Source organism: Chiroxiphia lanceolata, chromosome 20 (genome assembly GCF_009829145.1).
Source record: "Chiroxiphia lanceolata isolate bChiLan1 chromosome 20, bChiLan1.pri, whole genome shotgun sequence".
In the NCBI taxonomy this organism is placed as follows: domain Eukaryota; kingdom Metazoa; phylum Chordata; class Aves; order Passeriformes; family Pipridae; genus Chiroxiphia; species Chiroxiphia lanceolata.
In genome coordinates this window covers 6331163-6354295 of record NC_045656.1, presented here as the reverse complement: position 1 = coordinate 6354295, position 23133 = coordinate 6331163, and the positions used below count along the sequence as shown (strand labels likewise).

At 43.4% G+C, this 23133-nt stretch overlaps 1 protein-coding gene across 2 annotated transcripts; it reads right to left on the bottom strand.

Moving 5' to 3' along the window:
* Positions 1–161: 161 nt before the first annotated feature.
* Positions 162–21793, bottom strand: YWHAE (tyrosine 3-monooxygenase/tryptophan 5-monooxygenase activation protein epsilon). 2 transcript variants are annotated; one of them, XM_032707667.1, is made up of 7 exons: positions 21596–21793; positions 11024–11223; positions 6457–6563; positions 5722–5928; positions 4832–4968; positions 2555–2601; positions 162–1110 (listed from the first exon to the last, which is right to left on the bottom strand). In XM_032707667.1, the coding sequence occupies exons 1-6, from the start codon at positions 21657–21659 to the stop codon at positions 2594–2596; spliced, it is 723 nt and encodes a 240-aa protein (XP_032563558.1). In that variant the 5' UTR covers positions 21660–21793; the 3' UTR covers positions 162–1110; positions 2555–2593. The 2 variants fall into 2 exon arrangements, with proteins under 2 accessions (XP_032563558.1, XP_032563557.1); XM_032707666.1 differs by lacking the exon at positions 2555–2601.
* Positions 21794–23133: the final 1340 nt, after the last annotated feature.

Sequence of the window (23133 nt, the reverse complement as noted above, 5' to 3'; positions counted from 1 at the left end):
ACTCCCACGTCAGACCAGCTCTTCCTTATCTCATGGCTGAAGAACAAGGCTGTCCCTGCTCGCTCTGTCTCCCCCTCCAACTGTTCCTACCACAAGCAACAAAACAAACACAAGTTACTCTTCCCAAAACAACTAAAACCTAAAAGAAAGCCATAATAATATTTGGCATTTTTAATTTAGGTTTGTTTTATTTAAGTTTAATGTTAATTCCATGCTGTGTTTCAGTAAGAACAATACAGATTCTGTATCTGTGGCTCCAGTCAGATATCCAGTAGTACAAATTAGCTTCAAGTTACACATACTGAACAAAAGAGGTTGAGCGAGCGAAGGGAGATGGGGAGAGGGGAGGGAGAAAGAAAAAATATTGAACACGCATGCAGGCTTATCAATGCCACCTTCAATGCTAACCTGCTTGGAGGGAGAGTAAAGAACAGGCAAGAATGAGCAGCCACGGATTGTTGAACTGTTACCAGCACCATGATTTTTTCAGCAACATTTCAGCAGTTTGGAAACTTTTTGTTTTTTATACAGTAAAACCACTACAATGTATGTCCCAATGCAACCTCGTAACTTCAAGCTAAATACCCAATTAAGTTGAAACATTGGTATAAAATTCAGTTTAAACAGTTATAAAAAGAAAAAAAAAAAAGAAAAAAGAAAAAAGAAAAGATGCCACCACATGCGCACTGCCTTGGCCAGGACAAATCTCTGCCTACGAGTCTAAGGGCCTTCAGGTGTCACCTCCAGGGCTGATGGCAATGTCACCACAGCTGGCAACACAATACAGTAATGCTGAAAGAGCCTTTATGCAGTCCTGTTAGTGTCTTAAAGAACCTAAAAGCTGGCACCAGTAAAATCCACAGAAATTCACTCTTGCCTTTAAGAACTTTTAAACTGTGTAAAAAAAATAAAAATAAAGAAACCCAACAGGGCAGGAACCTAAATTCTGAGACCCAATGTAAAAGTCAGATTTGGTGGTTCTCAGAGTGACACTGAGGGTTTTTGTGGGGAAAGGGAAGGGTGGTCAGAGATGGGTTCTCTTGTTGGCCTTTGTGTCTCACTGGTTTTCATCTTCCACATCCTGCAGCGCTTCTTTATTCTGTTCTTCACCTACAAAAGTGGGTAAAAGTAAGGAAAACGTTAACTTTCACAAACAAGACCTGCAGAAAAGCTTAACAAGCATCAAGAGATTAATAGTTTCATGCAAGTAACACACTCACTCTCACACCCAACACTGCCAAGTTCGGGAGTGAAGCGTTTCCATGGAAATTAAGCCTGGTAATCACCTCCACACCTCACCCAGAACTGCAGCTCAGGCCATTAGAACAAGGACTGTGAGGACAAACAAAACCACCACTGCTGAAAACTGACACCACACAGGTGATCAGTCCTGCTGAGCAAGAGCTGGATCCACGAGAAATCATCAGAAGGGCTGTGGATCAACATCCTTGGATCGGGAAACACCTTCCCAAACCCCTCATCTTCACTCCAGAGAGCACCAGGGACATCTACTCACTCACTACAGAAATGAGACCTAAACAGGTTTTAGAAATTAGAACTTTTTTCTGCTCAAGTCCACTCAAGTCTCAACAACAGCAAAGTACTTTTACACAGTACCACTGATGGCAGGTTATTACCAAAGGTATGAAAAATGTCTCTACTTCAACATGACAAGAAACCTTAAATGAGGTTATTAAAGAAAAAACATTTAATGGAAGTTAATTTCTCTTGAAAAACAGTCAGTTTGGGCATATTCAACCAGGCTGGGACATGCAGTGGGATGAGGTCTGTCCACAAGGACTCCTGCAGTTGAGGACACTCCAGCTGCCCCAGTGAGCCCCATGCAACACCCTCCACACAGCTTGGCCAAAGTTCTAATGCAACAGGGAAAGTTTCAGGTACTTCAGCTGGTGCCACAACACATGCACAACTCAGTTAATTGATAAGAGAGACTGAGAAAGTGTTTTCTTTAAACTTAATCACAAGAGATAGTACTCTCTCAAGGGCAATAAACAGAAACTAGCAATTAAAAACTTGATTTGCAATAAAGTCTAATCAAATGAGACTAATGGCTTCCAGCAGATAACCAGGATGCCTGCTCAGAGCATGTCCAGATTCAGGATTACCACCAGGTACAACACCAGGTAGATTTTAGAGGAGCTGGCCTAGGAACACAGGACACCTGACATTCAACGACAATAAAATTTATAGACAATATTATGTGACAGATCATTTAAGAGAGGAAAGCACAGCCCTAACCCAGGAAGATGATTAAAAGATCTGAGCATGCTCTAACCAACGCACTGAAGCAAATACCCCTCAAACAGCCCATCGTGAAAGTACTTTTCATGCCCAAATATTCTTAATTTCCAGCTCTGCAGCTCAGTTCCCAAAGGTGTGGGTTACTCTGGATCTCAGTCAAGCACATGGGCCCCGGGCAGGTGCCAGCCCTGGAAGGGCAGCAGGGACACAGCGTTGTCAGAGCAGTGACAGAGGCAGGCACGGTTAGTGACACTGACACCGAGCACCTCGTGGAGCCACGACAGAGACTTACAAAGTAGAGTTTTTAGGAAATGAACAGTTGGACTTTCCTTTAGGAATCTATACAGCAGGAAAGAAGGGGAGAACAGGAATCATATGGAGACGACATTACAAGCGTGGAAATCAACTCAACACTCATCTATGCCATGGGAAAAGCTACAGGAAAGGGGATGGATGGGAGGGCAGCAGCTGGGACAGGCCTGGTTTTACAGAGTCATTCCCTACGACCCACACAGCTGAAATGGAAACAGGGAAAAGCTCAAGGTGAAAGAAAAGCCCTTTTCAGGTCTCCCCCAATCCTTGGGAAACTGGTAACTGTGCCACTACTGACTTTATCCTTCACAGGCTCTGCCCATTTTGGGAATATGGAGTTCTGGAAGCAGCAGTTTAAAGGCACTCACTGAGCATACTGGCCTGGCATGAGGAAATGAGGGAACTTAACTTTGCACCTGTGTCTAAACATTCTGCATAAACACTTTTTTGAGGGATCTGAAGAATTACACCCCAATTTTAAGTAGTTCTGCAGTAATTTTGTAATCATCATCTTTCTGGCACACATTGTAACCAACAATGAGGATAATCTGAAATACTTTAGAAAGACCAAAATGTCTATTTTCTGTGTTATGGAGCTAATTATGAAGCAAGAAATTCCAGTCTATATTTCTTTTTCCGAAAATCTAGAGAGCCTTATAATAATGTTGTGGAACTTCTACAAAATAAGAGATCCATGAGACACATCACCCAGCTCACAGGCAAACTAAGAGCTTTTGGAAGATGTTCTAATGCTTCTGTCTCAAACAGTGACCCAGCCCTGATACTGCACTGAAATGGTTCCACAGAGCACCAGGGAATTTGGCTCCACTAAAAATATGGTCCTATTTAACTGTGGGAATTGGAAACAGATTTCTTTTTCCCAGTGCCCAACCACAGCAAGGAAGGCACCTAATACCTCCTGAGGTGTTTAGAGAAGAGTCTGTACAGATCCCTCCAGGATCCATCCATAGGAGATAACCTCACATCCTTGAAACAAGGCCTGTGCAAGAGCCTTAAGCACTGGGATATGGAATAAATTAGGAGCCAAGATCCTACACATTTACAGTATTCCCAGTTCTGTCAACAGCCCAAAGAGCAGAGCCAGAAGCTACTGAGTAACAACACTTCAAACCCACGGGTCCTGCAGAAAAACAGGGAGTCAAGAGAGAGTTAAAAAATCCTACACTGGCTTTCAGATGGACACTACACCAATGGGGTACCCACAGGAATGCTGTGTGGCCACCACTGTGCTTCAAGTGACATCCCACCAAAAAATGTAAGACAGTCCTGCATTTATCTGAAGTTTAGCAGGGATGTTTCAGACCTCTGGGTATTTTTGGGTACCCAAAACAGGACTGATTTTTTTTTTCCCATCCAAAGTAAAAGTAAAGAAAGTCAGCTTTTTCCACTTGTGTCTGCAGGATATGATTTTTGCAGAAGTAAACTTGAGTTTCATCTTTCTAGATGGAGATTATATTTAATTTATTACCAGTGATCAGTGAAACAGAAGGTGTAACTCAAAAAACCTAAAATGAGTAAATTTACACTCAGCATTGCAAGTGAAAAGTGTAAGAGCTGAAAAAGCCCATTCAATATGCCCAAGAAATCCCACCAAATTTAAATACTATCAAATCTTAGTAATCAGAAACAATCCATGCCTCACCCTCTGGTACTGTAGGGGACATATCTGGCATTTTCTCTGGCAATAGCCCACTTTGAGTCACAACCTGCCATTCTGGCAGTATTAAAGAAAGTACATTTCTCCAATCTCTTTTCTTTTTCCCATGGCAACAAAGTATTTTACAAAACCCTTCTTCTCTTTTCCTTGTACTTAATCCTTCATAAAAGATACAAAAGTGCCATAAAGTGAGTGATTAGTATAATGGCAGCAAATCATCCACTGAAATGCCAACAGAAATATGGAGTGACCTGGAAAAAGGGGGAAACCAGATCACCTGCAGTGGTTCCTCCTGCACTGGAAGTTCACATCTGGTTGGAATGACAACCAGAGATGAACATGACAAGGAAAGAAAAAAAATGAATTAAATGAGGTCACTGCTTTTAGAGCAATCACAGATGGCAGGTGGGGAGCCAGTGTCAGCCCTATCACCTCACCCAGTGTTAAGGCAGGACAGAAGTGCAGGAGGGTCAATTATGAGGGAAGACAGAAGTAAATCATCAAACCCATCTGCATTTCCACGCTCTGTGTCCTGGGCAGAAGTTGGGGGATGCACCTTTCAGAGCAGGATTTACTCACCATCACCCTGCATGTCTGAAGTCCATAGTGTCAGGTTATCACGTAACAACTGCATGATAAGTGTAGAGTCCTTATAGCTTTCTTCACTCAGTGTATCCAGTTCTGCAATAGCATCATCGAAAGCTGCTTTTGCCAACCTGTAAGGGCAGAAGAAAATCAGAATTAACAAGTATTTCTAAACAGAACCCAGAAGCACAAGTTAACACAAGCTAAGCCTGTGCCTCAGCACACCCATCCTCTAGTCTGGCAGTGTGACATCCACAGCTCCTCCACAAATTCTGGTGCTGTTTAACAGTGTTTAGATGTTCATTCAAGTATCTGCCATGTTAAAAACCAGTCACCTTGTGTGCTTAGGAAACTATTTATTCAAGCACACTGGTTTATTAAAATTTCTGGATCCTGCAGTACAACTGACAGAGGTCTGCTAAAAGCTCAAAGGAAGTGTAATACACAACCTGCAGTGACAGGAACGGAAGACAAAGAGTATTTGTTTCAATCATCACTTCTGTGCTCAGATGAGCCAAAGCTCTACAGACAGGTGAGCCACTGCCACTCAATACATGCTCACAGGAATTAGTAGCAGGATCCCTCCTACCCTGTGCAATAGCCAACGGGAAGAGGGGTAAGTTAAACCACCTCACACCTTTGGCAGATCAAGGGCATGCACAGAGTTAACCTGGCAAGCTGCTGAACTGCCATTAGCTGATCAAATCAAGGTTATCACTGTTCTGCTTCTCATACAGCATCTACTCCCACACAACCACATGGGTCTGGACTCATAAGAAAGCCAGCCCAGTGTTCCCACTGAGGAAAAGCAGTTCCCCAAGAAGCAGCTTCTGGCTTGTTTGGTATTCACATAACACTGCCCCATGTTCCCAGTCACCACATACCTGCAGGCACGATCAGGAGAATTAAGAATTTCATAGTAGAATACAGAGAAGTTGAGCGCAAGTCCTAAGCGGATGGGATGTGTTGGCGGGAGTTCTGTCATTGCAATATCACTAGCAGCTTTGTAAGCCACCAAGCTATTCTCTGCAGCTTCCTTCCTGTCATTTCCTGTGGCAAACTCAGCCAGATACCTATGGTAGTCCCCCTTCCTGAAAACAGAAGCAGCAGGAAGTCAGTAATCCTCATTTCCCCAGCAGACACTAAATTAACGGCTCCGTTCTGAAGCTGATGTTTATGTGTTCACACACCAAGGACCCGCTGCTGAATTACTGTCTAGACAACACTGTGTTAGGAGCTGAGGGAATTTTAAACCATCACTACCTGACAGTTGTCTGTCTGCTTTGTTTTCTTCTCTTTATAAGCAGAGCAGAAAACACTGAATCAGGGATGTGATTTCTACATTAGCAGCTCAGTTAAAGGAAATTGCTGTTTCTTACATCTGAGAGCTGCACAAGAGTTTACATTAAGTCCTCATGGTATTATTCCAAACATCATCATCCATCCAAAACCACACGATGAGGACATGGCAGTCAAGAAGGGATATTGGTTAGACACTGCACTGCCCTCTTTCTAGAAGGTACAGTGGTTGAGTGGGCAGAACACACATATACAGCTCCTGCATTTGTCTCTATTCCAGGCCCAGTAAAAGGTCTTTCCAATCATAAGAACATACTCACATTTTGTAATAGAAAACCTTGGACTCGCCAGTGTTAGCTGCTGGAATGAGGTGTTTGTCCAGTACATCCAGAATGTCACAACAGATTAACTTCAGTTCAGTCTCAACCTAGTAATGCAAATAAAAACACAATTCATAATTAATTCATAATTAAAAGAGGGGGCAAGGTTAGCACATAAGACTAAGAGCTATTTCAAAAATATCAAATTGATAACATCATAAAGTTTCAAAGAGGAATTTCCAAAGGGAGAAAAATAAAATCCAGCTTCTCCACAGGTGCATTAAGCAAAACAGTTCTGCACAATTAGCTGGCACACCCAAGAGGCAAGGACTGATGGATGATGAAATGTGTAACTCAAGGATGGAATTATAAATTCCCCAGAAGACATCTTGCTAGACTGCTGCATTAAGTTTGTCTCAGGATGTAATTCCTTACTGCAAGGCTTGCACAACTCAATTCCTTACATTTTTGATCCTGGAAGGCTGCTCCCGAAGTGGCAACAGTGAAGGGGACAATTTGAAGGTAATTAACACAAATCAGCTAAACCCCATTGTTAAATGGCACCTTCAGAACAGATTTCTAGTGACTACTCGGAGGGAAAGCTCTGACAGAAGAGCCTGAAGACAAAAATCATGGAGTATCAGAACAGAACAAACATGTGCCAGCAAACAGGAAGGTCAGGTACAACAAGAAAACAAACTCCAGAAGCAAATGAAAAAGATAAAGTGCAGCAACTCAGTGAAAAAGCAGAAATCAGCAACTCTACCAGTGAGATCTGTGGCCAAAAAATCAGTATATAAGGCCTTATTTAAAAACAGATGCTGGATTTTAATAGTCAGAATTGAAAATGTAGTCACATCACCTTCATTTTTTTCTAGTTTTGAATATAATGCAAGGGCTGTATGAGGTTAGGTTTTACCACAGAGAGTTTCATACCTGAAAGCAAAGAAACCAAGCACACCCAAAAAAGCTGAAAACCATCCTCTGACATCAATATTGCCAAAACCTGAGCCTCCCATGTCATTCCAGTAGAAGTGGTTGGTTGAGTGCAGACAGACACCTATTGCTGCTTTCTCATGATTTCACAGTAACTTTTGTACCTACAGCTGAAGACAACTCTGGCTCAAGCTGATTTCATATAAAGTAGAGGTTTTTCAAATTACAAGAAACTATCAAAAACTGTATGTCTTGGCTCACAAGAGCAGCCCCACTGAGTCCACCATCCCTTCCTGTCCTCCCACCCAAGCAGTTTGCTTTCTCCTCCTTTAAGCATTTTTTTTTTGCCATGTAATACTTTTATCACCATTCAGCTCCCAGACTGTCAGGGCTTGTAGCCACACCAGCTAAAAAGGTGTTACTAAAGAGGTGTTAAAATTACAGATCCAAAATAAACGCCAAACTGGCACATACACACACACGGATTTGTACGAAATAACAGATTTGCAGAAGTTCCTTTAGATAAATTAATCAACAGCAAATATCATGTACAAACAATGTCAGAATGCCCTGACATTCAGAGGAACAATCAGATGCTATACTTAAGAGTTACGTGACAAAAGCTTAAGGAAGTTGCTGAAATATGGTCACTTGAGAAGAATCTACTTCGTATATTCTTGGGCTACAATATAAAACCTTTGGCCAGCAGTCAGTTCCTGCAAACTTCTTTCCTCTTGATCCTCTTTTTCAATGACTTCTTTTGCAGAGAGATCTTCAGCAAAACTGCAAAGAATTAAATCAGTTTCTAATCCTCTTTAGTTAAATAACCATACATGTACAAACTTCTATTTCATCTCAGACAGACCTTTTTTCAGCTTGGCCTAAAGGATCAGTCACACAAGTTATCAGAGATCAGCTCCTGTCTAGAGCAATGTAAATGTCCTCACAAGCTTAGTTTAAAAAGATTTAATACAAATCAAGTCGATTAAGAACAAAACAATACACACACACAAAAAAGAAACCATAACAAAACCCTAAAAGCTCTTGTACAAAAAGGATCTGTTCTAGACAGAGTGGCTTAGCAAGCTCTGCAAAGCAGCAAACCAGCACAAGAGCCCACACTAAGCCTGTTCAGAGCATTCCTAACAGGCAGGTTTAGGGTCTATCACCATTCCAGCTCCAAACATGACATCTGGGATTACAGAACCTGACCAGCAAGGAAGGACTGCTCACCCCAGTGGGTGCACAGAAGCTGCCCCAATCCACGCTGCCTGTCTTTATGTCAGTGCCACTGCCAGCTTGATCGGATTCCAGGCTGAGTTCTCAACTCTGCAGACACAAAAGCTTCTAAAACACAGGTGATCAAAATAAAATAAACAAACTTATTAATTGCCAAACCTTTCTGAGAGGAGGGCATGGAGGAGAGAGCCTGGCAGGTGCCCCAAAAGATAGCCCAGGCTTAAGTCAGAGCACTAGAAACACCCATCTGCCACAAATCCAGGGCAGAAAGGGGAAGGTGAACACCTGTCCTATGCTATGGGAATGGATTTGGTTTGACTGCAAGGAAGTGAACTGCACTGTGTGTAGCCACACACCACTTCATGCTCTCAAGGATGAAGAACCCAAGCCCCAGTGTAGGGGCACATGGCTACAGATGTGCTTTGCTACATTTATCTGAAGTGGTTTGGGGAGAGGCAAAGCCTGGTGTCTTCCATCACCTCTCTGTTGCCTCTGGTTGATGCTTCATAAAAAAGCAGTCTGGCTCTGTCCCCTGAACACAGCATCCCTTGAGCTCTGCCCCAAGTCAGGCTGGCTGGTAGCTCAAAAAAAACCCTCTAAACATCAGCCATGAGCTAAGTTATAAATACTGATGGAGACCAAACTCATTCACACTCTCCTTACAGCAGATGCCAACCCATAATAAGTTCTCCCAGCAGCTCCTAACAGAATATGGTCTTCAGCTACAGACGACACTCAGAAGCCTCTTGGAAAAGCTCCCTCTGGAGCTGAGCAGACACAGCCAGTGTTTCTCCAGCACAGAACCACATGCCAGTTCTCACTGCACTCCTCCACATCAGGGAGCTGTGAGAGCTGTTCCCTTTAAGGATTTAACAGCTGAAGACACTGTTGGCATGACACTGCACTTCAGTGTGGCCTCTCTCTCCTGATGCCTCAAGGACTACAGACATCTATTTCTTGCACCCTAGTCCAGCATGGCCCTTGTCCTGTTTAAGAATAATGCCTATTTCTAAAGTCCTTTCAGAACAAAAAACCCCAAGTCTTTTCACCATTAAAAGATCTTTGGCAGAAGGCAGAAACCACCCACAAAATCTTGTGCAAAAGAAACTGGAAGCACACAGTGTGAGACAAATTTAAACAATCATTAGACAGCTATTGTTTTATATGTTCTGTTAGAAAGATTGTAGACATCCATCAAGAAAAGGTATTTGGGACTGTATGTAACTGGCAGAGTCTCATTCCATCAACATGCCAGCGTAAAATTAGAAACTCACAACTTTAACAATTCCATGGAGCAACAGAAACCCTGTGAGTCAACAGAAAGTAGTCCAGAGCCATTCCTGAGAGAAGATTTCCAAGCCAACATCATTTCCATTGGTGGTAAATGAATCAGTGCCAGGTGATATAATAGACTCCACTGTTTCTCTGGAAGTGAAGATGTGAAACATGTGGAGGCACTTGTCCTCAAATAACGGAGATTAAGTCTCTGCAGAAGTGTGTGGGATTTGAATAGTATGGGAGCATGCCTGCTCCATGCTAAACCATCATTTAGGGAAGGGGGGAGGGGGAAACAACAACTCCCTGTTCTAATAGCTGAAGGTTTCATTAGCCCTTACCAGTGGAAGCCAAAGCTTGCTCCAAGTTCTCCATTTTAGGTAAAGCTGCACACACTGACTAGTCACCATGAAGTTATGTGGATCAATTTTTCCCCCTCTCAAGAGAGAGAAAACAGCAAGGCCCTGGAGGTTGTTACACGTGCAAGTTTCACAGCTGAGATGACCAGGACATCTTAACATCTGCCACCCCCAGGAACACAGAGCGATAAGAGACAAGGTAAAGGAGCCAGGAACAGCACTGAAGATCCTTCCCCACTGGCCTTTCAACTGCCAGGATTTTGAACTCTGTAGGACAGAGAACTGGAATTGCACAAAGTGCCACTGTATGATCCAAAGCAACTTTTATCGGAAGTGGAAGCTTAACAGCCAAACACCTCCTTTGACAGGGTTAATAAAAATAAAAGGTGCTTGGGATAAGTCAGGTTGGAAAGAATAAGACCTCCTGAGTATGTGCAGCCTCACACTTGAGTAAGCAGGGAAGAGGAAGCACAGTTCATATTCTTGGCAGATCTGCTGATGCACTGAGGGAGAAGCCCTCCCTCTCTTCTTTGAGTCTACTGCCCTTTTGAGTGCTTACACAAAACCACCCAACCTCTCCCCTTCACCAAGGATATTTATTCTCCAGATAAGGAATAAACTCCAGCCTTTCAAGGCTGTCACCCTGTCACAGGTCACCACCCCAGAGGCAATCTGAACACCGGGGCAGTTTATGGCAAGGGTACCAAAGCTGGACTGTAACTCAGTGACCCAGTGCTGTCAGACCAACCCCATCTTACCATTTGCCGATACTCCCGAATCATTTTTAATTTGTCTTCTCCACCTTTGTTTTCTTCTTTCTGTTCAATGCTGCTGATTATTCTCCAAGAAGCTCTTCTGGCTCCGATCACATTTTTATACGCAACAGAAAGCAGGTTCCTTTCTTCCACTGTCAACTCCACATCCATTCCAGCCACTTTCTTCATTGACTCAACCATTTCTAGGAGGAAGAGGTCAGGCAATTAATTCTCACAGCTGAAGCATCTTTCAAACCATTCAATACAAGCTGGATGTTAATGACAGCTCATGAAATTAGGCTTCCTCCTCCTTTCATCACAGTTACTCCTCAATTTTACACGGAGTGCTCCAAACAAATCAATCAGCACGTACACAAAGGAAGTATCTGATGTTCATTTAAAGGCATTTGACAACAGTCCCCCAAAATTGTTTAAAGTTAATTTAGTTTTTGGTTTTTATTTTTTTGGCCTTTGGTTTGGTTTGGGTTTTGTTTGCTTTTTTAACGGGAAAAAAGGATTTAGGAGCAAGAACATTTTTCCATATAATAATTTTCCACATAACAGTTATCAGGACAATCCTACAGGAATGTGTTCTGTTCAAAGTGCTTCAGAGGAGGCAGTGAACAGTGAGAAAAGCATGAGCAAATGTAACCTGGCTCTTGGCACTGTCAGGATAAACTGAAAAATTACAGAATGCTCTGCCAGTTTGTCAACTGGAACACGGTGTAACATGGTAATTAACAAAAAAATAAAATCCAGACTTGAACAGATGTAGAGAAGTATGAGTACTGTTAACAGGGAAGAGAGTCAAAGTTGCAAGAGGAACCTCCAAAAGAAAAATCTGGTGCTTGGAGAAGTAACAAAACAGTAATCCTGAGGGTACCCAGAGCAAACATATCTACCCATGCCAAGCAGCCACTTACACAAAACATGAATTATCTTATATTTATATTTCAAGCCTGTTGGAAATGACTTCTAAACCTGAAGTTAAAATGATTATTACCAAGTATACTTTCCTACACTCCTGTGGAAACAAAAGACTGAACTACTTAAGGAAGGTTATAATCCTTTCCTTACCTAACCACGTTATGATTGCTTGCAACACATTAGAAAAGTAGTGTTAAATATACAGTGAGAGCCAAGTATGAGACACGCAGGGATCAGTGGTGTCCTGCCACACAGGGCTTCAGTTCATTCACCAGTCCAATCACCTTCCAGCTTCCAGAACTGGTGGGAATCCCACAGACAGAAAACATGACCATCAATGAACGAGACTAAGCCCCAACTACCACACCTCCTCAAGAGAACAACTGTTTCACCACTACCTGCCAGGCCCAGAGGGACACTTAACTGACACATTTTGCTTCTGCCAAAAGTACAACCACGTGATCAGGCTGTGCCTCCCATAACATGATGCCCTGCTGTTCTGTGGCCTATTTCCCTTGCTCACTCATCATCCTTCCCATCATTTTGCCTCCTTGTGTTCTGCTGTGTCATGGCAGCACAAGCAATGGCAAGCTAATGAAGCTTAACTGTCATTTTTTCCCCTCAGGTGTCAAAAATCACAATCTAAACAGGCAGAAGCTATTTCAGCAATGGAGACTGGAGGCTCAATCTTCTCCCTGGTAGGAACAATGTTATCAGTCTCCAACAGGTCTCCACATGTGCAGGACAAAATTTTATAGTGGCTCCCAATGGAAGTGGGAAAAAAAAAATCTCTACCTCCACCAGTAGGTTTTGCTTCTCCACAGAATCTTCACCAATCTGAAGATCTTTGGTCTAATTATTACACTTTAATCAAACACACATGGTTTTAGATATGTGGCAAGCTTAACTAACCAAGATCCCATCAAATCTGAAGTTATGAAAGCCAGGGGAAACTGAATAACACTAAAACCTTCTCTGAAACCTGCAGGTTCCTGAAGAACACCACACCTTCTCAATGGCACTTGCAACCCTGTACTCTGACACCACAGAGCAACACAAGAGGGTACAGAAGATCCTGTCCTTCTTTAAAACAGTTTATATTATTGTGTTTTAAGCACTGGGATTAATTACAGAGCACTTTAGTCATACCACTGGATGCACTAACAATCCTTCTATTGAAAACCTGCTTCTCAATGAAGTGACCAAAAAACTACTCACACCTGTCTTATATAAACAATTATACACATGTAATAATTAGTCCAGAAGTGTGGAGGTTGAGAAACATGTATGATAACAGCTTCCAAGACCTTCTGACTGTATCAGAAAATTGCAACAACTGGGGGAAAAATGGGTATGTTTTATCAACTCTACTACAGGGCTCCTTCATGATCTCTTTTATAGAAGAATTTGTTTACTGTGGAAATTTCAAAGAAAAAACGATACACAGGACTTGCTGTTCCCTGTAAAGGAGTATCTGATTCTCAGAGTACATTCAAACCTATCATTACAGATCTAATCAATGGCTTGGCTTCTGCAGGATTTTATCCATTACTTGCCTAAACATCTTGAAACAAAGGTCCAACACCCCTGTGCACTGGGGGGCAAATCCAGTACAAGCTGAGCAGTAGCAGAGGCACGTCCATGAGAACACCTCTGTCAGTACATATTAGCCCTGCTCCACCTCTTCAGTCTTCTGCAAAGGTGGTCATTAACTACCCTCTTGTACAGCCACCATAACCATGGAAACAATGGAGCCAAAGGAAAACAGCCACCTGCTCAGAACTACCGGTGTCATAAACCAGACCTTATCACCCCAACATTTTTATGACTGAGTTGTTAGGAAGTCAAACATATTCTTTGCCAAGTGACAGCCACTGATAACAAGATGCTGGGGGATGGGGGGAGCACCTGAGGTTTTCTTCATTTACGCTGAAGCACAAAACCCTCCAGCTTCACCAGCTCATACTGGATACACAACCTCTCAATACAAAAGCAATTCCTGATAAAAGGAACTGAAAGGTCTTCTCCTCAAAATCTTAATCCTAAATTAACTACACAACCACAGATTAGAATCCCACCCATAAACAAGCATTTTACCCAAAGAGAAAACATTTATCAGCATACCCACAAAGCTGTTGGAGAAAGGTTTCCAGTTGAATAATGAGCACAATTTTACTCACAAGACAAAACTCTGGGCTGATATTTCAACAAGATAAAATAATATTATGCACATACCTTGGCCTCCCACAGTAAAGCCACAATCCAGCCCTGAAAGCTGAAGCCTGATGTATAATCTTAAGAACTCTGGCAGTAAAAAAGCAAGGGGACAACATATCTGTTATCTTCTCCAACAGAAAACTAACTCTATAGAAAAACAAAGCCATCTATGCCTGCCAAGAGAAAAAATGGTTTATATTCTAAGTGCAGCTTTACCTATCTGGAAGTTTCCAAAAGGAGGTGAAAAGCTGAGGGCCCATTCAAGACAAAACACAAGTCTGAGATTACATTTCAATAAGAAGGATTACTGCAGTAATGACAACTCGCCGCACACAGAATCCGGAGCCGCTTACTCTGCATTATGGAGAAAGTGGTGTTATGCAGATTCAGAACTGTAGTTTAAGAGGTTAAGTTCCAGCCTGTCAGTTGGTTGTGGCTGTTGACTTATTATGCTCCTGTCAGATCATGCCACCACCAGAGCAGGAAATCCCAAAAGTATAAACCGTGGAAGGAGAGGGGAATATTCTGGAGAATGACACACTCGCCCTAGATTTATATCCTTCCCCAAGCACTTGCTGTTGGTTAAGAAACAACACAATAAATGGATATTTGGTCTCATCAGATTTGTATATTCTATTGGAAAAAGGCATCTGACTGTGACTCCAAACAACTGCCTGAGATACTACGAAACTAAAATGATGCCTGTGCAATTTTTTTTAAGTTCCTTCATTCTGCTACTGTGATTAAAATGCTGGCTCCTCACTGCAAACACTGCTGACTCCCCTCCAGCCACTGCTGAGAACCAGGAGGGACACACATGCACAGCTTGTAAAGCATAAGGGGTTTGGACAGTGGTCATCACCATACTGAGAGCTACCTACAAGGGGTTTTTAAAATCCCAAGGTACTTGGCCTGGGGTTGGGGTTTTAATGTCAAGGACTAAGAATAAGCCTTACTCTAAAATGTAAAGGGGAAGTTTACAAGTGTTGAGAAGCACATGTTTGATAAACCATTTACCAGCAGCCAAGCTACAGGATTTGTACAAAGGGCACAGCTGATAAGGACTCCTACTAGGTCACAAAATAATGACTGCCTCTCCAACAGAGACAGATGGGAAATTAAGTATTTGTTGCTTCTCAAACTGCAGAATCAAAAAAAAAAAAAAAAAAAGAGGAACTACAATGTCCCTGTGTAAGGAAATACAGAAATGGGAGATGTACAACAAATTTAGAGGAAAGACTAAAAACCTTCCCAATATAGGATACAAAACAAGAAACAGCAGACCCTATCAAAGGAATAGCCACTATCTGATAGTTCTACCAAAATCTGTGCTCGAAGCAGAAACCATCTGGCCCAAACAAAGGGTGATGCATTGAAGAGAACTTGTAGGGGTAAAACTACAGTATTTGCAACCTCTAATTGAGGCATCACACAGTGCCTGGGTCTCCCTAATTGAGATGCTACAGTGTCAGATTGTTTCACAAAGCATCTCATTCTGTTTAGTGAACAACCCCTCCTCATCATTTCAAACATATACAGAATCTACTTCAACCTCACTGCTGAAGTAACTATCTCTTGCCACCACACACTGGTTCATCATTACCCCAGCAGGAACAAGAGCTAGAAAATCTCTCAGTGGTGTGCTTCACTTCCAAAAGAGGAACTACTTAAGTGAGAAAGCTGGTTGAAATAAGAACAGAAAAAGAACTTGTTAAGATGGGATGGAGATGACTTGATGGTCATCACAGTCAAATCAAATGAACCTCAGGAGAACCCAAAAGATAGAATTCTTAAATATTTCTGAAGAGTAGCAGAACCACTACCTTAACTCTCCATTAAGACTTCAATAGCAGCAGAACATCAGAAAAAGGAAGGTGTGCTTTAAGTTTAATGCTTTCTATTCCCCTTATCTAAGGGCAATAAAGCAGACTGAGCTCTTCAAGTTTCTAAGCTGCTGCCCAGTATCTATTTCAGCATATCAAGAGCTAAAAGCTGAGAGTATCCAGCGTGCTGTGGGAACATGATGAACACAGGAGAAAAAAGAAGTCTTCCCACGTGTCCACCATAGATGATCATGCACCACAACCAGTATTCAGAGAAGACTTAGTACAAGTATTAGTCTTGTACTTGTTCATTCTGCAACGAACAAAAGATGATCAGCAACAAGTCTCAAGAACTCAAAGTATCTGACCCTAAACTGTAATCTCTCAGTTAAGTCTTTACCAGTAGCAGCAAACACAAAGTGGCCAGCACTGTTAATCTGAGAAGGGTTCCACCAGACACTCAACAGGAACTATAAAACCATTAACCTGACACTCACCAGGGGTCAAGTTAAAGGGAATTACAAAAAATACCCTGAATGAGTGGGTATATGCATAAACATTACGCTGTAGAAGGTGGTCTTCTGTAAACTCAAGCAACGCCTCACAAATCTACTGGAATGCTTTGAATGAGTCAAGCACATGGACAAGGAAGACACGATTGATATAGTCTACCTGGATTTCCCAAAGGCATTTGACAAGGTCCCTCACCCAAGGTTCTTTAAGGAACTCAACTGCCATGGGATAGGAAGGAAAGTCCTCACATGGATAAACACTTGGCTGAAAGACAGGAAACAGGGTATGAATATAAGACTGAAGAGTTCAGAGCAGAGAAAGACCACCAGTGGAATCACACAGGGATCTCTGCTGGAATCCATACTAACACTTTTAAGTGATCCAGCAAAACAGAAGCAAATATCGAGTACTGACTCAGCAGTAGTGGCAAACTGCTAAGAACAAACAAAAGGAACTGAAGAAATAGGGGCAAGTGTGTTTTCTTCAAAGAGGGATGACTGTAACTGTGCAGACTAATGCCTTCAGACTGCATTCCCCAAAACTGCAGGCCTCCACCTGGCATCAGTGGGCTTGATGAGTTCCAAGAGAAAGCAGGTCTCATCCTTCCATCCATCAGGAACTCTTCTTCTAAACACTATTACATTGCCTGCACAAGGTTTTTCTGTTCTCTTAAGAAATCAGCATCTGGCAAGGAAGACTTAAGGGATGGCTAAGCCCATCCTGCAGCTCACAGGGAGGTGAGTGGTTGGATGGCTTTCCCCCTATCCCTATCAATTCCCTCGTGCCAGCTCAACATCCCTCTGACCTCTCAACTGGCTGATTCAGGTCACCAGCTCAGACAACTACTACTCAGGGAAAAAAATTAATCTTGCTCCTCATTTAGAGAACTGAAAATACAAAATAATACCCATCCTGCACAGTGGCTTTGATTATTATTTTGTGGAGAAAGCAGTTATGCTGCTATTCCTTGTGTGAAGTTTGTAAAAGCTGGTGCAGTTAAAGCATTTCCCCCACGTGACTGTGTGACTCTGCAATACAGTCCTACAAATACACCTGGACCTTCACACACGTGGAGAAACACGCAGGTTAAGGCCAAGTTATCCAAGCAACTGTGGTATGTTCTACATAATCAATCCTATGAACCACCACAAGTCCTTCTTGCAATAAGAACATCATTTCTAAGTCATGACTATAATAATCTCTTCAAGCTGTCAACATAAATAAAGAGGGTTTCCCCAGTATTCCACCTCTAAAGACTGTGCCTCATCATACACATTTCTGTTACTAAGTCATCTTCTGACACAAGTACTCAGAGCACTGGACACCAATTCATCTTCTGGGCTCCTTGTAGAGAACCAAACCATCCAATTGTAGAATTTTGCCTCCTCTGGTTGCACTTGGTACCTCAGGAAGTTCAAGAAGGCCATTACAGACAAAGGCCCTCTCCCACACAACTCCTCATCATCACAAGTCAATCTGTGTCCCAGTATGTACAAGTGTCACTCAAAAAAATTAAGTCTTATTCCTCCAACACTGTCTTGGCCATGTAACTCTTAGATTCCCACAATTATTAGGGATATGCTGAGACTTGATTGCCTTTTAGCAATTTCACATCTACCCAACCCAGAGACAGTCAGTCATAGCCCACATCACTACAACACTAAGACTTCTGACAGACGGGGTAAGTGATGAACATTAACTGGGGGAAAAACCCAAAAAACTTAATTGTGCTTGACATTTGGTTGACATAGACCAATCATCTGCAAACTGAAATTAATACACAACCTAAAGTCTAGTTTCTTACTTAGTTTACTGGTTCTTCATTAAACTCTAAGCTGAAAAACTGTTACTATGAAGATTTTTCTAAAAGGGGTTCAAATCTTGACTTGAACCCACTGCTGCACACACTGCTCTCATAACAAAGACACATTTCCCCGACAGAGAATTTATAAATACACAGGGTGCTATATTGGGAGTCCAGAGATCTGTCAAATATGGATAGGTTGGGTTTTTTCCTTACCTGTACCTTGACCTATTATCTGGTTTTCAGGGGAGAAAACCCCACCTATTTCACCTCACCTTAGTCATGTACTTCAAGACTTGTAGTACAAAGCAGCTGTTTAAAGTATATAATTTTTTTAGTCTGATTAAAACAAAGATGTTACCCAGCTTCAGCAACGAGGAACAGGTTTCAACATTCAGGTTTCAACATTCAGCAGCAGTCTACAGCAATCCAGATCCATCCTCTCGATATAAAGAACTCAAATGTTAGGATGGTAATTTCACAAGCCAACACAATCTTACTTACTCCAATTGTTTTCCAAAAAAGGAGACCATTTAGAGTTATATATTATTCTACCAATGACAATGTTTGAAGGAATAGCAGTGAGTGAGATTTCTCACAAAGCTTCCTGTACTACAATTAAGCTTCCTGGCATTTTGTGATTTGCCATGACATGCCTAAGCAGATCTGTGAAGATATTAAGAGATTTGGGTGTCTGACTATCTCCAGAGATCAGGGTTTAAGTGCTACTTACACTGCAAAAGTACCTAGAAAGTTGCCCTCTTAATCTGGGCCAACACACTGAGGACAGTACAGATACAAGACCAGATTCCCAATCATTCACAAATGCAGTTCCCAAGACTTCATGAATTCCCTAAGTAGGTCAGGTAAGTAACACCAAAGAAGCCACAGTTGGATGCCCACCATAAGTGCTGCTATAAATGCCATGAGCTATACATAAATAGCAACCCACCACTCTTAGTCTCCAGGAGAAAGATGGCACAGAACTTGACACAACCTAATGTTAAGCACAAAAAATTGTCAAACTCGTATTCAAATTACCCAAGGGATCTGTGTTACAACATATTTGTAGACAGTACTTACCATCACCTCATTTTATATGTGTCAATTAGTAAGTGTGACCTCATGGTTGTGGATCTCAAAGAGTGAACTGAGGAGCAAAATGAAGTTTAACTTACGTTTTACCATACTGCTTCCCAAACCATTTTGTTCACAGAATTATTCAGCTATGATCTTGGCAGAACTGCATTATTTCATATGAACAAGAACAAATTATGCCAATAATTTTTAATTGTTTCAGCTGAACAAGAACGCAGAATTAGATGATAAAACAGTATCTACAGTACATTTTCTTCCAGGCCATGGACACGAGCAATGTGAAGATGCATTCAGACTTGGCAGAATTAGAGGGTGCACCTTAAATATGTTTACCCAACTTGATTCCTAAAAACTCTGCAAGTCTAAAACCCACAGCAGTGATTTAAACAAGGTAACTTTAAGTTTAGTGCTCCCTCCTAAACTGTAACAAGTCTCATTACCATTCAGAAGCAATATAGCAGAACGAGTCTACATTTTGCTCTAGGCAGCTTGTTTAGCAAACATTCACAGCACTGGTGGAACCAAAAGTCCATCAAGGGAAACGCTGCACCAAGGCAATAATCCCTACTAATCAATTTTTATTAGTTGACAGGAAGTTTGCATTGCAGATCTGTACCATGGGGGAGAGTCTGATTACCTTCTAAAGAACTGATTTACTGCTGACTTAAGAAAACCCCAGAAACACAGTAATGCCTCAAGAGCTCCCAAGGATGATGAATTCTCCAGGATGTTGGCCAAGCATCCAACATGGGTTTCCACTCAAACCAAAGCCAACACTTCCAGTTGCACTGACTCATCCACACCAGGTGGAGAACCCTTCCCTCCTGCACTCTTACTGTGGAATACGGAACTGCATGTGTCCCTCTGTCCGAGTCAATCACATTGTACCCCAATACCTGAGTTTTGGGAGGGCATTTTTTTTCCTGTAAGTCCTTCAGTTATTGTGGAAACTGCTTGACTGCTCTCATATAGTGGTACTATTTGTTCTACCACATTTCCCTATCGGGACTGTAACTTAAAGGAGTCTAACTCAGGCCTCTTTTTTGTTGTATTTTCCTCTCCAAAACGTGCATTTTTCAGATGTTCTGTGATGGTGTCATCACAAGTTTTCTATGCATAACTCAGTAAAAATCTGTCATTTGGTGAAACCTTGGTCATGTTGCCTATGAAATTTATGAACAGAAAGTATCTGGAGTGTCTTCCTACCTCTAAATGAAGTGTACTCTGCATTCACACTTTCTATATGGAAGGGTGTTTATTTCATTTTAAAATGAACAATCATAGCTCTTGGGTCAAAGTAACAGTCCCACATGAGTAACACCATCGAGAAAATTAAAGGCCCTTTCTATTCTATGCAAGGGAACCATGTTTAAAGGAACAGTTGCAAGACAGACATTTTTGGGCCAAGAGACACCACCCAGGGTTGCCAGTTCCTCCCCTGTACCCATTTTTCCCCAGATATTAAACGATCAGGTATATTTAATGATCAGGCACAGCGCACAAGCTTGAAAGGGAAAAAGGATGAAAAGAAGGTGCTGGAAAAGTAAAACGATCCGTAATAATTTCTACCACATAATGAGAGCGTACGCGTTTTCTTTGGGCAATGAATCATGTCCCCGATCCCTGCAGGGCGAGTGCTCGCTCTCTCTACGTTTGCCAGGGGCAGCGGGGTCTCCAGCCGGGGTTGAAGGCAGAGAAGGAGGCGCAGCCCCGTCCCCCGGGACCCCAGAGGAGCCCGGCGGGCGAGGGGCCGCGGGCCGAGCCCCCCCCATGGGCGTTGTCTGCGCCGAGCCGCCCTCGCCCCGCGCTGCTCGGCCGGGGGAGCGCCGGGCCCGGCCCGCACCGACCCCGCGGAACCGCGAGGGGCAGCGGGGGCTCTTTGGGGGGTCCCCCGAGGCGGGGGCGGCTCCCCGGCCCCCCCAGGACTCGCCCTTCGCAGCCGCCATTTTATTCCCGGCTCCTGCCGCCACCGCCCCCCGCCCGGGGCCCCGCCCCGGCCCGGGACACCCCCTCGCCCGGGCCCCCCATCCCCGGTTCCACCGGCCCCTCAGGGGCGCTCCCCGTCGCCATTTTGTGTGCGCCCCCTCCTCCGCCCCTGCCCCCCCTCCCCCGCCCAGCCGCCATTTTGTGGCCGCTCCCTCTCTTCCCTCTCCCCTTGGCCGTGCACGGCCCTCCCGGAGCCCGCGCGCTCACCATCGTAGCGCTCAGCCTGCTCAGCCAACTTGGCCTGATAGACGAGGTCCTCCCGATCGTCCATGTCCTGCGGGCGGAGCGGCGGCGGGGCGGCGCGGGGCGGATGGCAGCCGATGGGTCCGAGGGGCTCGGCAGCTACCAGCTCGCTGCTCTCCGGGCAAATATGGCGGCAGCGCCTCCTCCCGCTGCATCCGGGCACTCCCGCGGGCGCGCGCATGCGCCCCGCCGCTGCCATGGCAACGGCGGCTCCCTGGCAACGGGCAGAGGGCGGGAGGAGGGATGAGGGAACCGGGATGAGGCGGCCGGGAATGGCCGGGACGGAGCGGCCGCTCCCCCGCCCCGTGGTGGCGAGGCCGTGTCAGACACGGCGCCATGGTTGTGGGGCAGCGGAGGGGGCAGCGGGCCCGGCCGGCGGCCAGGCGGGGGATACTCCAGGGGGGTGGCATTTCCCTCAGGGCGGGTCTTTCTCTCAGTGTTTCTGCTGCCCTCAAACGCTGACAATACAAATAGTACTACCCCTCTGTGCTACATGTAGTATACTAAGCCAAAGACATCAGCATGTCTTCACCAAGATGAAAATTAGGTGTCAAGTCCAGAAAAAACCCACATGATTTTCAACTTATTGATATACTATCAGAAAAATGCTGACCCAAAAGGTCCCAACAGTGCACAGTCACCATCCCTTTGTGTAAATATACTAAAATATGTGAGACTTGCAAGTCACCTCTGCACTTCATAGATCTTTACCACAGAAGTCCTATTTTTCAGCAACTGGGGCTTAGTTTTGTAGGCAAGTTGTGCACAATAAATTAGATTTGCACCAATCTAGGAACTTTTCTGTGATCCTCATGTTCAGCAAGTACCAAAGTTGTAAAGGTCAACAATATAAATAAACCAGGACATATTTATTTGTCTAAAGTGAGGTGCATGCTTGATACATTTGCTGAATAATAGCATATTGTTCAAACGCTTTAAATACTTGTGAATGCACTCATTACAGATGGCATGCAAATATTTGGAAATTGGTCGGGGATTTGGCAAAGCATAAGGAATAAATAGTCTAATCCAGGGAAACACTCACAGCACTATTCGCTGATGCAATCCTTGCTTGTCCCTTGCACCCTCAACTTTCACATGAATTGATTCAGTCACTACTGCAGCCCAAAAACATGGCTGGAAGGAGAGGGAAAGGAAAAGGAAAAGCAATAGGTTTCTAACCTCATTAAATGGCACTTTTGGATTGCAGATCTGCTGCAGCCAAGCTATGTGAACACTGGAGCAAAGCTGGGGGGTTTTACCCAAGAAAATACAAGGTTTTTTCCATCTGAAGGTGATAAAAGAATCTTTACTGTGTGGAGACACAACAGGAATCTTGCCATCAGGATTCTTATCCTTGGGGGCCAAAAGACCACCACCCCCTTGCAGTTTTTAAGGAATACAATGGCAAAAGTAGGTCTAATGCAGATTCATGTTACAAACGTTCTCCCCCACGGGACATAGGCATTCTGATCCTCATTTTCTGTGCTTCATCCCCTGAC